We start from the raw sequence: 11,048 nt of genomic DNA, 5'->3' as shown, positions 1-11,048 counted from the left end.
CGCACTCAGTTGCCGGCTGAGGTTAAACCACAACAACACTCTAATGAGTATTTGGTTGAGTTGGGCAAAGTTTCCCTTTATAACTGTGACTCGTTGGTGCTGTCAGTAAAGCTGAAGACCACGAGGCTGGGCACGTGGGGAGAAAGCAAGGGAACACTGTGAAGTGCTTCTTTTTCGAGTTTTGCTCTCGTGTGTGTCAGTTCTAGCACAGCTCTCTCACTGAGTGGTTGCTCGGTTACCCCTAGGAGCTGTGAACTTGTCCCTTCTCCATCCAGCTCTTCCAGTGAGCTCTGTTGGATCTCCTCTGACGAGGAGATCTTCATGCTTTGTGGGCGTCTGTGCTCCACTCATGGACAGGCCTGTTAAGCTGTAAATTGCTGTTGGTTATCTTTCGTTTTCTTTATGCTCCATCCTCTGGGGACATGTGGCTTATTGACCTGACTTCTTGCCGATGTTTGTAGATTGGATTCCTCTTGCAATCCATGCATTATTTTCCTTAACCAGTAGCTTCCCTCAGTGAGGGATTAGTATTTCCAGAAGTATGAAGCTAGCTGGTACGCTGTGATTTCTGGGTGTTCCCAGGCGTTGGATATTTCTGCAGATGTGCTTCCAGAGTCTCCGGTTTAATGGGGCGTTGTTTGTGTTCGTACTGCAGAATGAAGACACAAAGGAGAAAAAGAATACCCCAGGTGAGAAAGTGCATGAAGTAACTGAGAAGGCAAGTCAGACCAAAGGACCTCAGGTTGCTAAAAAGGATAATGCTTCAGCTGTAACAGACAGTTGCAAGGACAAAAAGCAACAGAGGAACCAGAAACCCGTGGATAAGATTGTAGAAAGGTGAGAACTCCCCTGCTGCTCCCCAGCATTCTTCAGTTACAGGAGTTGGTGTGAAGAGGACTAGAGGAGTCCAGACTGAGGCAGGGGATTGAAGTACTAGGATTAGGTCTGTATGTATCTTGGATGTGTGGAAATAGAATTGCCTTAAAACTGAGGTAGACTACTGCTCATGCAAAAGAGAGTCAACGTTTAATGGGGAGTTGCAGCACAGGTCATGTACTGGGTAACGCGGTACACTTGGTACTTGAATCTTTTTGTTTATCTGATGAATAAAAAAGAGATTGCCCTCTTATTTCTTACTCTTACAAGCAACATGTGCTTCACACATGTAACTCTCTAATGTTGTGAAGAGCTGTTTTGTTTAGTATAACTTGTTTTGCTTAATGTGTATGAGCTGGAAGAGGGATAAAGCTTAGCCATTTCAGGTGACTCTGGGTGAGGTATTTCTGTTGGCTTACCAATGCAGTTGTTACCGTAAGTTGGCAGATGATGAACTCTCTAAGACTCAATTTGGAGTTTTAGAAAGCAGGCATTCTTTATTGTGGTGCCGAGTGCAAGGTGGAATTTCCACAAATCAAGCACACCTAAGTCGAGTTCACTGTTACATTTATACACAGAAATTATAAGGTAGTACACTCCCAGTTACAATGATTGGTTAGTGATTTACATATAATTACAATATTGGTTGTGTCATTCTCTTCTGTTACTACGCTTGCGCAGGGGAAGGGTCTTCACCTGGGCAAGGGTCTTCTTGACCTGTGGGCGTGTCTTTTAGTATTATAATGAAGGCAGTTCACTTCAGGACACCTTAAAAGTAAGTTTTATTGCCAAGTTGGCCAGCTAGAGATCTACCTTGCCAGGTTGTCAAATAACTCATCCTATATACAATAGAACCTAGGGGCTCTGGTTATGGTTCAGAAAATAAGGACTAAGGCTAACATGGTCCAGAGAATAGGGACTTCAAGCAACATAGCCTTGGATAACAAGTAGCACAGTAACCCATACATAATATTAACTTAGAGGCTAACTTCTTAAATCAAAATGTTCTTATAGTTGCTTATTCATTATTAAACACAAAAGATAGAAAGATTCAATAAAAACTTATGATAATCTTCAACACAGTGACCCTGATGCACATGGCCAAAGCACTTCATGCTGCCTTTAGGAAAACATTTTTCCATTTTGCACTAGGCTTTACACTAGGCCTGCTATGTAGCATCAGTTTGAGTGAACTGCTGACAGAGCTTATGGGTCTTGCATCCAGTAAGCTAGTGGCTCAAGTCTTATTTGTTGTTTATAATGATTTGTGCAATTAAAAAAACCCTAAAAATTGGAATTCTTTATTTTCCTTCTAATTCTTTCTTGTAGTGTGAACCAAAGTGATGGTGTTACAGTATATTTCCATGCAATATTGTCCAAAGACTTCAAACTAAACCCTGAGACCCACAAAGTGTTCATCCGGGCTGAAGGCATTTCTCCGTATGCAAACTGGAATGACAACATTTGTGAGCTGAACTGCACCAAGTGAGTACCCTCTTGAGTCACACAGAGGCACAGGGTGTTTTGGCTCTGGAGAACAGGATGCAATGTGGTACTTCATTTAATACGTAAGACTGTAGCTATGTGTCCGTAGGTGGGCATTGCTACAAAGGGTTTTCATAGTGGAGATAAGTATTCTAAAATTTTCATCGTGAAAGAATAATCACCATTCCTATTAAAAATGGAGTGATGCGTGGAAAAGGAAGTACATACATCAGCTGACATGTCCTTTGCCCTCCTTTGCTGTGTTTTGTGTTTCCTAGGAATCTAGGAGAACATGGATACCTCATTGAAGGCGCTGTAACTCTTAAAAAAGAAAATATTAATAAATGCATTCCTTACAAATATTGGGTTACCTGTGGTGAAGGGGAGTATGAATTTATTTACAAGCATCCGGTATCAAGTCAGTATGTGAACCGCTGCTTATTGATAAAAGGCGACTTCCTCAACAATGGAGGTGAGCTTTTCTGACTGGATCTGCATATTGGGATGATCCATGTTTTTTTGGTGGGATGATCTCTAACTTCATATGGAGTAGCATTGTTATTAGACAGCGCTGTCTGAAGTTGGAAACTTAATGGCTCAGCAGAGTTATTTCTGTGGACAGCTGAAAGAGTGAAGGCATGTGCAAATGTGTGTTGTTTCTCAAATGATTGTTTTCCTGTGTTCTCATCTGTGTTCCTTATTCTAGAATGGCATCAGTATGATGATATTGTGTGTGCAAAGCCTTCTGTAATGGGAAACCTTTTAAGTAAGATTTCTGGCAATAAAACAAAAAAGGTGGCGGAAGGGAAGAAAATAGCTGCAAATATTATGTTAGAAAACATCTTCAGCATTCTTGGAACGTGGAGTCCCGACAACCTGAGAAACTTCCTCTTCCAGCTGAGACAGTTTTATGTCGTTACAACAAACCCATGGGTATATGACGGCAGGAAAATGCTATGGACAGAGTTAAACTTTGGCACACAGCAGGTAATCTGTTTTCTTTTAACAGATACTAGAAAACAGACCTTCAGTTACTAAACACAGAACTTGAATTTTGCTGTTGACCTTGTTGGGTTAATTTTGCTTTTCCAGTCAAAAAGTTCAGGTGTGACAGAACCAGCGGGGATCCCGTCGGGGTGACTGCCACCGTCTGCCTTGGGAGCTTCAGTCACACCTTTGCAATTAGGTGCTGTTCTGAATATCCCATGTTGGTCAGCAGCAGAGCTTTGATGTGGTGACTTCTTACTTGAGTGGGTTTTGTGTCTGGATATTAATCTCCTAAGCCTTAGGCCCTTTAGTTTTGCTGCCAGTCACTCTGTCGCCAGCTTCTCTGCACTTGTCTTGGACTCCAAGCCTGCCTTTTTTTTTTTTTTTTTTTGAGCCAAGCTCCTCTTGATCCAGTTTTAAGCAGTGATGTAGACGGGGCTTCTGGAGTCCTGAATCTCTGACCTGGCATAATTATGAAATATGGCAGAAATGTCACGTCGTCTTTTTTGGGGGCCTTGGACCGATGTCAGGGCTGCTCGTTTCTAACGCTCCGCAGCCTCCCTCCTCCTGGTGACGCGGGAGAGGCCACAAGATGGCATACCCGCCCAGCTCAGCAGAGCCCACGGGTGTTTCATGTCACTGCCAGTTTTCAGAAGGGCGATTTTGGTATCAACAAGCACCACAGTACTATGGGCCCCCTGGACGTGGTTTCAGAGTAGCTTTTGGGGGCTGTGGGAAGGACAGAAAGCTCTCTCCTTTCGCTAACTCCCAACCAAGCCTGAGTCCACTGGGAAGCTGGAGTCTGCTTGTGGCGTGCTATGGTGACATAAGGCAGTGTTGGGTGTCCAACTGCTCAGCTCACCAGTTCCCTTCCTGATATCTGCCCCAGTCCCTTGACGCTCCCCACCTCTGCTGGGCATGGGTGCAGCAGCAGCTGAGAGGTGGGAGCTGGCAGCACAGAGGGGCACCAAACCGTCACAGGTACTGGGGTACCACGCCTGATGTTCTGGTGGCGGTCAGTACCGTGTGTGCTTAGATGCCGGTACCACCATGGTGCCGTGGGGTGTACAAGGCTATCAAGTGTCCTTGCTGGAACCGGCATAAGAAAATGGCTTCAGAAGAAAAAGACTTGTTGGGGAACTAATCCTGTGGTTGGTTTGTTTCTTCCCTTCTTTACCCTAGGTGAATGACTTGCTGCTAAAATATATGAAGAAAATAGCTCTTCCTTTCCTTGCACCAGAAGATACAAAAGCATCGCAGGAGGACATAGTAATAAAAAGTAAACTAGCTCTGGGGCTCACCATTCTCACTGTAGTTGAAGAGCTCAAGCTGCCATTATATAAAAGCCATCTTGCTGACCTGTGTAGCCTCTTGTGCTTGGATAAGGTGTCACAACAAGCCATGCTGGATGAAGTTTGTTATATCAAAAAGGCTTTTGCAGCAGTTACTAGGTATGTATGTTACTAGAGCACTTACAAGGTAACTAACTGGGCTGGTTTTGCTGCAAGCGTAGCACCCTGTGATAAAGCAATGAGGGATTCAGCTCTCTGGTGTCAGAGAATCAGAAAAAAAACCAAAACAAAACAGATTTGAAGGGATCTTTGGAGGTCTCTGTTCCAACCTCCTGCTCAAAGCAGAGCTAAGGTCCAGGCAAGGTTGCAGTTGAGTTCTGAAAAACTCCAGGGATGAAGACTGCACAGCCTCTTTGGGGCCCTCTTACAGTCACATACCTTTCTTGATGTGAACAATGTTTTACTTTTGTCAAAACAGGATTTCCCTTATTGCAACTTGTCACTGTTGCCAGAGTAGTCGATTGAGTTAAAACTATTGGTTTTTCTTTATATATAGAAATTTTATTTATCCTTTTCTGTCAAGCAGTTTCTAGCTTCTTACCTGTTTGTTATTCATACTTACAGACTCCAGTGATTGGGATCATCATGTGTTGCTTTAAATTTAAATGCCATATTTGGATTCTTCTTGTCTCCTCTAATATGCATCATTACACATGTGTTTTGTTGATTTTTTTCCCCCAGAGTGAGGGCTTATTAGACTGTTATCTAACTGCTTATCTGGCACTCGCATTGCTAGTTCTTCACTTGCACAGCTGCAGCTATTAAATTTCCTTTTGGAGGCCTTTGTAGTACTCCAGCCCAACCAAGGAGGCTGAGAATTGTCCCTAGAATGCCTGGCTCTGTGCGTCTGTGTCACCCGATCCCTGAGTGAGCTGGGGGGGCTCACGTGGAAACTGTAGATAAAGTATTGGCACTTCTTAGTACTGTATTAGTAGGGTTTGTGCAGAGTCACTCAGGTAAGATTACAGCTTCAAGTCTTGAACTTTTAGTATATATACTCTTCAATGAAGAGAAGATTGAGCTAAAATAAATATCAGAAGTTATTTGAAGGTACATAGCAAGATTAAGATGTAGCCTTTTTTTTTTTCCCCCACAAGGACATTCTTAATTCCTGTAAAAAGCTATTCTTTTACTATGTGTGTTTGTTTTGTTTTTTTTTTGTCTTAGTTTGAAGGTTCATCTGACAAACTTGTGCCAGAGATGCATTGATGACCAAGTAGACCAGTGGGTGTGGATTCTTCCTCTTCTGCATTTCTTTGGTGCTGCTTTGCAGCATGACCACTTGCCAATGGAAGAAGATACCTGGGCAGGGCTGGAAGGGCTGCCATTTGCTGAAACGAGGAAGAAGCGAGATATGTGAGTTACAAGTTATATGTAGTTATATCCAGTGCCTTGACATTGTAGTTGGTGGTCACCTCTTTTTTTCTAACTTTCTTGTTTTTAAAAAATAAGAAACATAGCATGTTGGTGGATATTTGGGATATATGAACATAGGTCATATTGGTTGCTCAGAGACTAAGGTGTATAGCAAAGCTGTGCAGTATATTACCTTTCAGATACAAATAACACTTAATTCTTCAAGCCATGGAGCAGCTTGCATGGTTGGTGATGCCTGGTGTGAGTTAAAGCAGCTCATGATATGTGTTGTGCAGAATCTGAGCAAGACCTGGAGTTTTCCTTGAGTGCTCCTGCTCAGTAGTTTGACACTGCTGGTGCAGCGGGGTCTTGGGGTCTTCTACTGATCTTCAGCTGTAAATGAAAAAAGCAGAGGAGTGAGAATAAGAGTCCTTCGTGGACTGAACAAGCTTTTAGCCTTCTGTACCTTGTAAACATGAAGATTTTGTTTTGTCTTCCATCCAGGGGGACCCTCCTGAAACTAATGAAAGAAAAGAGATACTTGATGGAATTTGATAGGACTCTGGTCAAGTCCTGGATCTGTGTGCTGCCCCTGGAGAGCCTGGCTGAATTTATAAAAGACTTCTCTGTTGGTTTGTTAGCCACTCTTCAAGGTGTTTCTTACAGATTAGAGAACATTGACCTTTTGTGGAACAGTCCTAAGGTTTGTCTTCTGGCAGCTTTACCCAGCTAAGGGATAAAGGCTGAAATTGGGCTGTAGTGTGCCTTTTAGCAGAACTGACTGTCACTGAAGGGAATGTGGTTGGTAGCAAGTCAGAGTACAAAGAGCTTAAAATTTAGCTAAAAGCAAAAATAGTTGCTCTGAAGTAGGAGATTCCTAAGAGGAGATGAGGGTGTACCTGTAGCAAAAATGTCGTTGGCATTGATAAAAGAAGGGTCTGCTTATCTGGATTTGCCCTTAGTCACTGATGGCAAATATTTTAATCCGGAGATCCTCAGATGGCTGCCTGAAACTATTTTTTGCACAGCTCTTGGGGGTTTGGGCAAGGTGCTGCTGGTTTGAGAGATTTTCCTGCCTGTCGTGAAAACACTTGTATTTGTATGAGGACAGCAGGAACTGGACATTGCAACTACTAATAATAAATTTTAAACCCCTAGATTGTAAGAAGTGCAGGTTTTGTTTGTAGAAATAATAGCCACCTATATGTTGACTCTGACAGCCAGTAAATAATCTTTGCAATGTTATAGCGTATTTATAAAAGCGTTGGAGAAGGCACGGAAGAATACTGAATTCCCTCTTTCACAGCATCCCCTCAACTAATGAGAAACCAGTCTGTAAAATTCCTTCCATGGTTTAATATTTCAATCTTTCCATTCTTAGGTAGCAGAGAGTCTTCTAAAGACAGTGCTCTGTACCTTGGATGAAAAACAGGCCAGGTAACTGAAGTGCACTTCTGTGAGAGCATAGTCCTTTTTATTTACACCATGCCTTTGGGGTGGGGTTATGCTTGTAGCTTGAATGTGTGCATTGCAATCTGTATGAATAAAAGAATCCTGTATTTCTATTCCTCTGTCAGATAGCAACATTTTTTTAAATCCATCTGAGGGAGGGATGGTTAGTTGCCACACTGTATTGAATTTGGTGGGTTTTTTCTTTTTTCTTTTTTTTCCTCTGAGCAGAAAAGGAATTATTCCTCTTTATTCTTGTCCTTCAGAACTCTGGAAGCTAGCTCTTGGCAGTCCTGCTTGATCTGTTGCCTCAACCTGCATAAGAGGGTCTGCAAGCACATGAAGCAGGAGTGTTGGTTCACGACTCCTGCTACTTCTGCTATGATGATTTCGAAGGTTGCCAAACTTCAGCCCACAGCAGTGAGTACCGAGGAACCATTCACGGGTTGATATGAGCAAGATATCTAGAAGTATTACAAGAATGGTATAACAGACTGGTTTTAGATCATATCCATTCTCAATTTGGAAAACTTAATGCTCTAATTAACCAAGATTGTGGTACTTTCAAAAAGTTGTGAAATCATTTAATGATTTTGATTCTTCTTATTGAAAATAAAGTCCAATGCCATGGTTGGCTGTCATGGGTTTTTCTTTGTCTGTTTTTTTTCCCTTAAAGATATGTTGTCTTTACTTCCTGGAATAAGTGTTCTTAAGCACAAACTATTTGTAAGCATTGCATTTTCCCAGCCTCCCTCTATCCTTTATTCAAGTAGTGGTAGGTCTCTGTTGCTGGGCATGTTTGTGCTTTAGATGCGTTTAGGCCATCTCTTTTAGAAATATTTAAATCAGTTGTATGTTGCTCTCCTGCTTGAACTGTTCTTTTTTTCTCTTCCTGTTGTGCAGCAGGTTCCAACAGATGCTGTGCAGGAAGTTTCAGTGGTAGAAGTATTCAGTGAAGTTCTGAGATACACTCGAACCTGGTTCAGAAATGCTTTAAAACAGAAGTTACTGAAGGAAGACCTGGAGCCTGTGACGTTCTCTTCTCGTTTGGAACTTGGGGTTTGTCAACTTCTTATAATGTGAATAAAAAAGTGTTTTACCATAGCTTAACCATATAGTCTTCAGCCTAATGGCTTTTTGCTGGGAACCGTATCTGCTGTGGCTGGGTAAGGAATGAGATGGGGACGGGCAGTATAGACTACAAGCTGAGGAGCTGCATTGTTTTAAACACTATTGGGCTGAAAAGCAAAGGGCTATAACTGGTGCTGCTCAGCTCACCTTATTTCTCCTTTTTCTTGGCTGTTCCAAGCGGCATTGCTGGGATGAGGAGCTGCCCCTTGTTGGCGTTTAGCTGGAGCTGTTCTCTTGCTCACCCTGTGTGTCCTACTGGCTGTCCTTCAGGCCTTCCAGCAGGCAAAGCACAGAGCAGCTCCTTACGCTCCGACTCACTCTGCTCCCAGCCCTCCCTGGGACAGTTTCCAGCATCAAGGTGGAAGTGGTTCATCCAAATGTCTCCTTTAGCAACCGGGACATCTTGACACTTGGGCTTAAAAAGCTGCCTTTTGTAGCTCTGGGAGTGTTCTTTTTCTCCTGGATGGAAACATCTGAAAGGACTGCAGACTATCTGAGGAGTGTGGGGCCTCTCCTCAGCATAATTCTTTTAATTCCTTATTTGAATGTTAAATCTCAGCACTTAGTGGTTTGGGTTTTCTCACTGCAGGCCTGGAATACATTTGTGAAGATCACTTTTCCAGATGAACAGTTCACTGAGAGGTGGAAGAAGACTTTACTTGCAGATCTGCAGACAAGAATTCAGGAGGTAGGGGGGACTACAGGCAGTCACTGCGTGGCGGTGGGCCAAGTTCAGAGCAGATAGACAGTCTTCTGTGCTTAGAGAATAGCTTCTAGAGCCTGAATGGGCACGTGAAAACACTGTGGCTTTGTTCATAAAAATTGCCATTGCTGTTATAAACCATGTTCTGGAGGCTCAAAAATTGGACATGAAACTGTACTGTGCTGTATTCTTGGTGTCAGAGACTCTAGTAGCCTGCTAGCCTGGCTGCAGTGCTGCTCTGTTTCTAGCAGTGACTGATATCCTGATGCTTTAAAGGAAATTGCACATTTTGAGCAATTACCACCCCTATAGTTTTAAGAAACAGTGAGTGTAAAGTAAGCACGCAAGGACTTACAGAAGCGAAGTTGGCGCTTGTCTCTTCATTCGTTGTGCAGAAATTGTGTTGTCCAGGCTCCCAAACGCACACCCAAATGTGTAGGTCCCTTCTAAATTGAACTTGTATATCTTCTCATCTCCTTTCTACATCAGCTGCAAAATTCTTTAAGCCATTGATTTTCATGGTATAATTGGGAAACAAATATTTCCTGGTGGAAGCTTGGCTTGGAGAGATGCATATTAAGCAATCACACATTTTAGACAGAAAGATTTTCCAAGCATTATTTGTTTCATCTTCCTTCCAGGCCCTGATAAATGGGCTGATGCTTGGCTCCACTAGGAAACTTAAATTTTTCAACTTAGTTCCTTTAATTGTCTTAATAGCAGCACTCCTTCATGCTTTAGAAGAAACACCTTGGAAACTTTAAGTTGATAAGAAATTTCCCTTTTGCCCTATAGGAGCCTCCAGTTAACCAAATCTTAGTCTACTGCTCTCAGCACTGCCAATTTACACAACTTGACCCTTCCATTGACTGGTGTTTCCGTAATTGTGCCATAGAGGCTGTAACTGCGGCTTGCCAGGTATTGTATTTTCCCTCAAGGTAGGAAAAGGAAAAGTCAAATTTCCTGTTGCATAGAAATCCTGTTGCATAGTATAGGGATGTGCATTGTGGTGGAAGGAGAGTTGCACATTCAGTCTCTTACTGCTTGAGTTGCTATGGATTGTTTAAGTTTGTTAAACCAACAAAAAAAAATACTGACAAGAAATCAGGAAATGAGGATCCATTTATAAAGGGTCCCTGAAAAATACTTGTCATGCTTTTGCCATCGTGGCTTCTGGTGTCAGTCATGTCATACGGCTCTCTTGGAATATGCCTCAGCACTGGAGGTGTGACTTCTTGACACCAGTGCCTGGTCCCGAGACAGACGGACGCAGTCTAATGCAAAACACCGATGCATTCCTCCCCTCTGTCTTGTGTGCCTTGTGCAGACTGAGAGCAATCTCCTTGAGAAGATATCTTCCTACAACATGGGCCAATTCAGCCAGCTCATATCAGCTATTATTGTGAAGTCTTGGCCAATCAAGAGTGGGCAGTCTGAGGGTGATTTTGATGAGATTTTGCACCACGTGCTTACATGGCCTGACGCCAAACATATCTTCAGCTTTAATGGTATGTCTGTTATATTTATTCAAGTCTATGAAAAGCTGTTCTCTGCCTTGGCACTCCCACTTTGCAGAGCAGCAAACAAATATATAAAAATTGTCCTGCTCTTGTTTTAGTCCCTATCTCAAAGCTTAAGCTATTCTGCCTGTTTTTGGAGAGGAAAGGCTAAGGAGAGGGAGCTAGTATTCCTCTTGTGCTAATCCACTG

General features: G+C 42.7%; 1 protein-coding gene across 1 annotated transcript in view; it reads left to right on the top strand.

The window, feature by feature from the left end:
- Positions 1 to 11,048, top strand: part of RNF213 (ring finger protein 213) — a 54,800-nt gene that overhangs the window by 4,326 nt on the left and 39,426 nt on the right. The window contains exons 3-16 of the mRNA XM_009324579.1: positions 656 to 837; positions 883 to 885; positions 2,206 to 2,361; positions 2,640 to 2,833; positions 3,068 to 3,348; positions 4,531 to 4,799; positions 5,868 to 6,056; positions 6,561 to 6,759; positions 7,438 to 7,493; positions 7,772 to 7,925; positions 8,409 to 8,564; positions 9,226 to 9,324; positions 10,135 to 10,257; positions 10,667 to 10,847. Of these exons, the coding sequence (XP_009322854.1) occupies positions 656 to 837; positions 883 to 885; positions 2,206 to 2,361; positions 2,640 to 2,833; positions 3,068 to 3,348; positions 4,531 to 4,799; positions 5,868 to 6,056; positions 6,561 to 6,759; positions 7,438 to 7,493; positions 7,772 to 7,925; positions 8,409 to 8,564; positions 9,226 to 9,324; positions 10,135 to 10,257; positions 10,667 to 10,847 (2,242 nt within the window). The remainder of the gene's footprint in view (positions 1 to 655; positions 838 to 882; positions 886 to 2,205; positions 2,362 to 2,639; positions 2,834 to 3,067; positions 3,349 to 4,530; positions 4,800 to 5,867; positions 6,057 to 6,560; positions 6,760 to 7,437; positions 7,494 to 7,771; positions 7,926 to 8,408; positions 8,565 to 9,225; positions 9,325 to 10,134; positions 10,258 to 10,666; positions 10,848 to 11,048) is intronic.

Source organism: Pygoscelis adeliae, unplaced genomic scaffold (assembly GCF_000699105.1).
Source record: "Pygoscelis adeliae isolate BGI_AS28 unplaced genomic scaffold, ASM69910v1 Scaffold445, whole genome shotgun sequence".
Taxonomy (NCBI): domain Eukaryota; kingdom Metazoa; phylum Chordata; class Aves; order Sphenisciformes; family Spheniscidae; genus Pygoscelis; species Pygoscelis adeliae.
The sequence above is the reverse complement of the archived record's forward strand: the minus strand, read 5'-3'. Positions and strand labels throughout refer to the sequence as shown.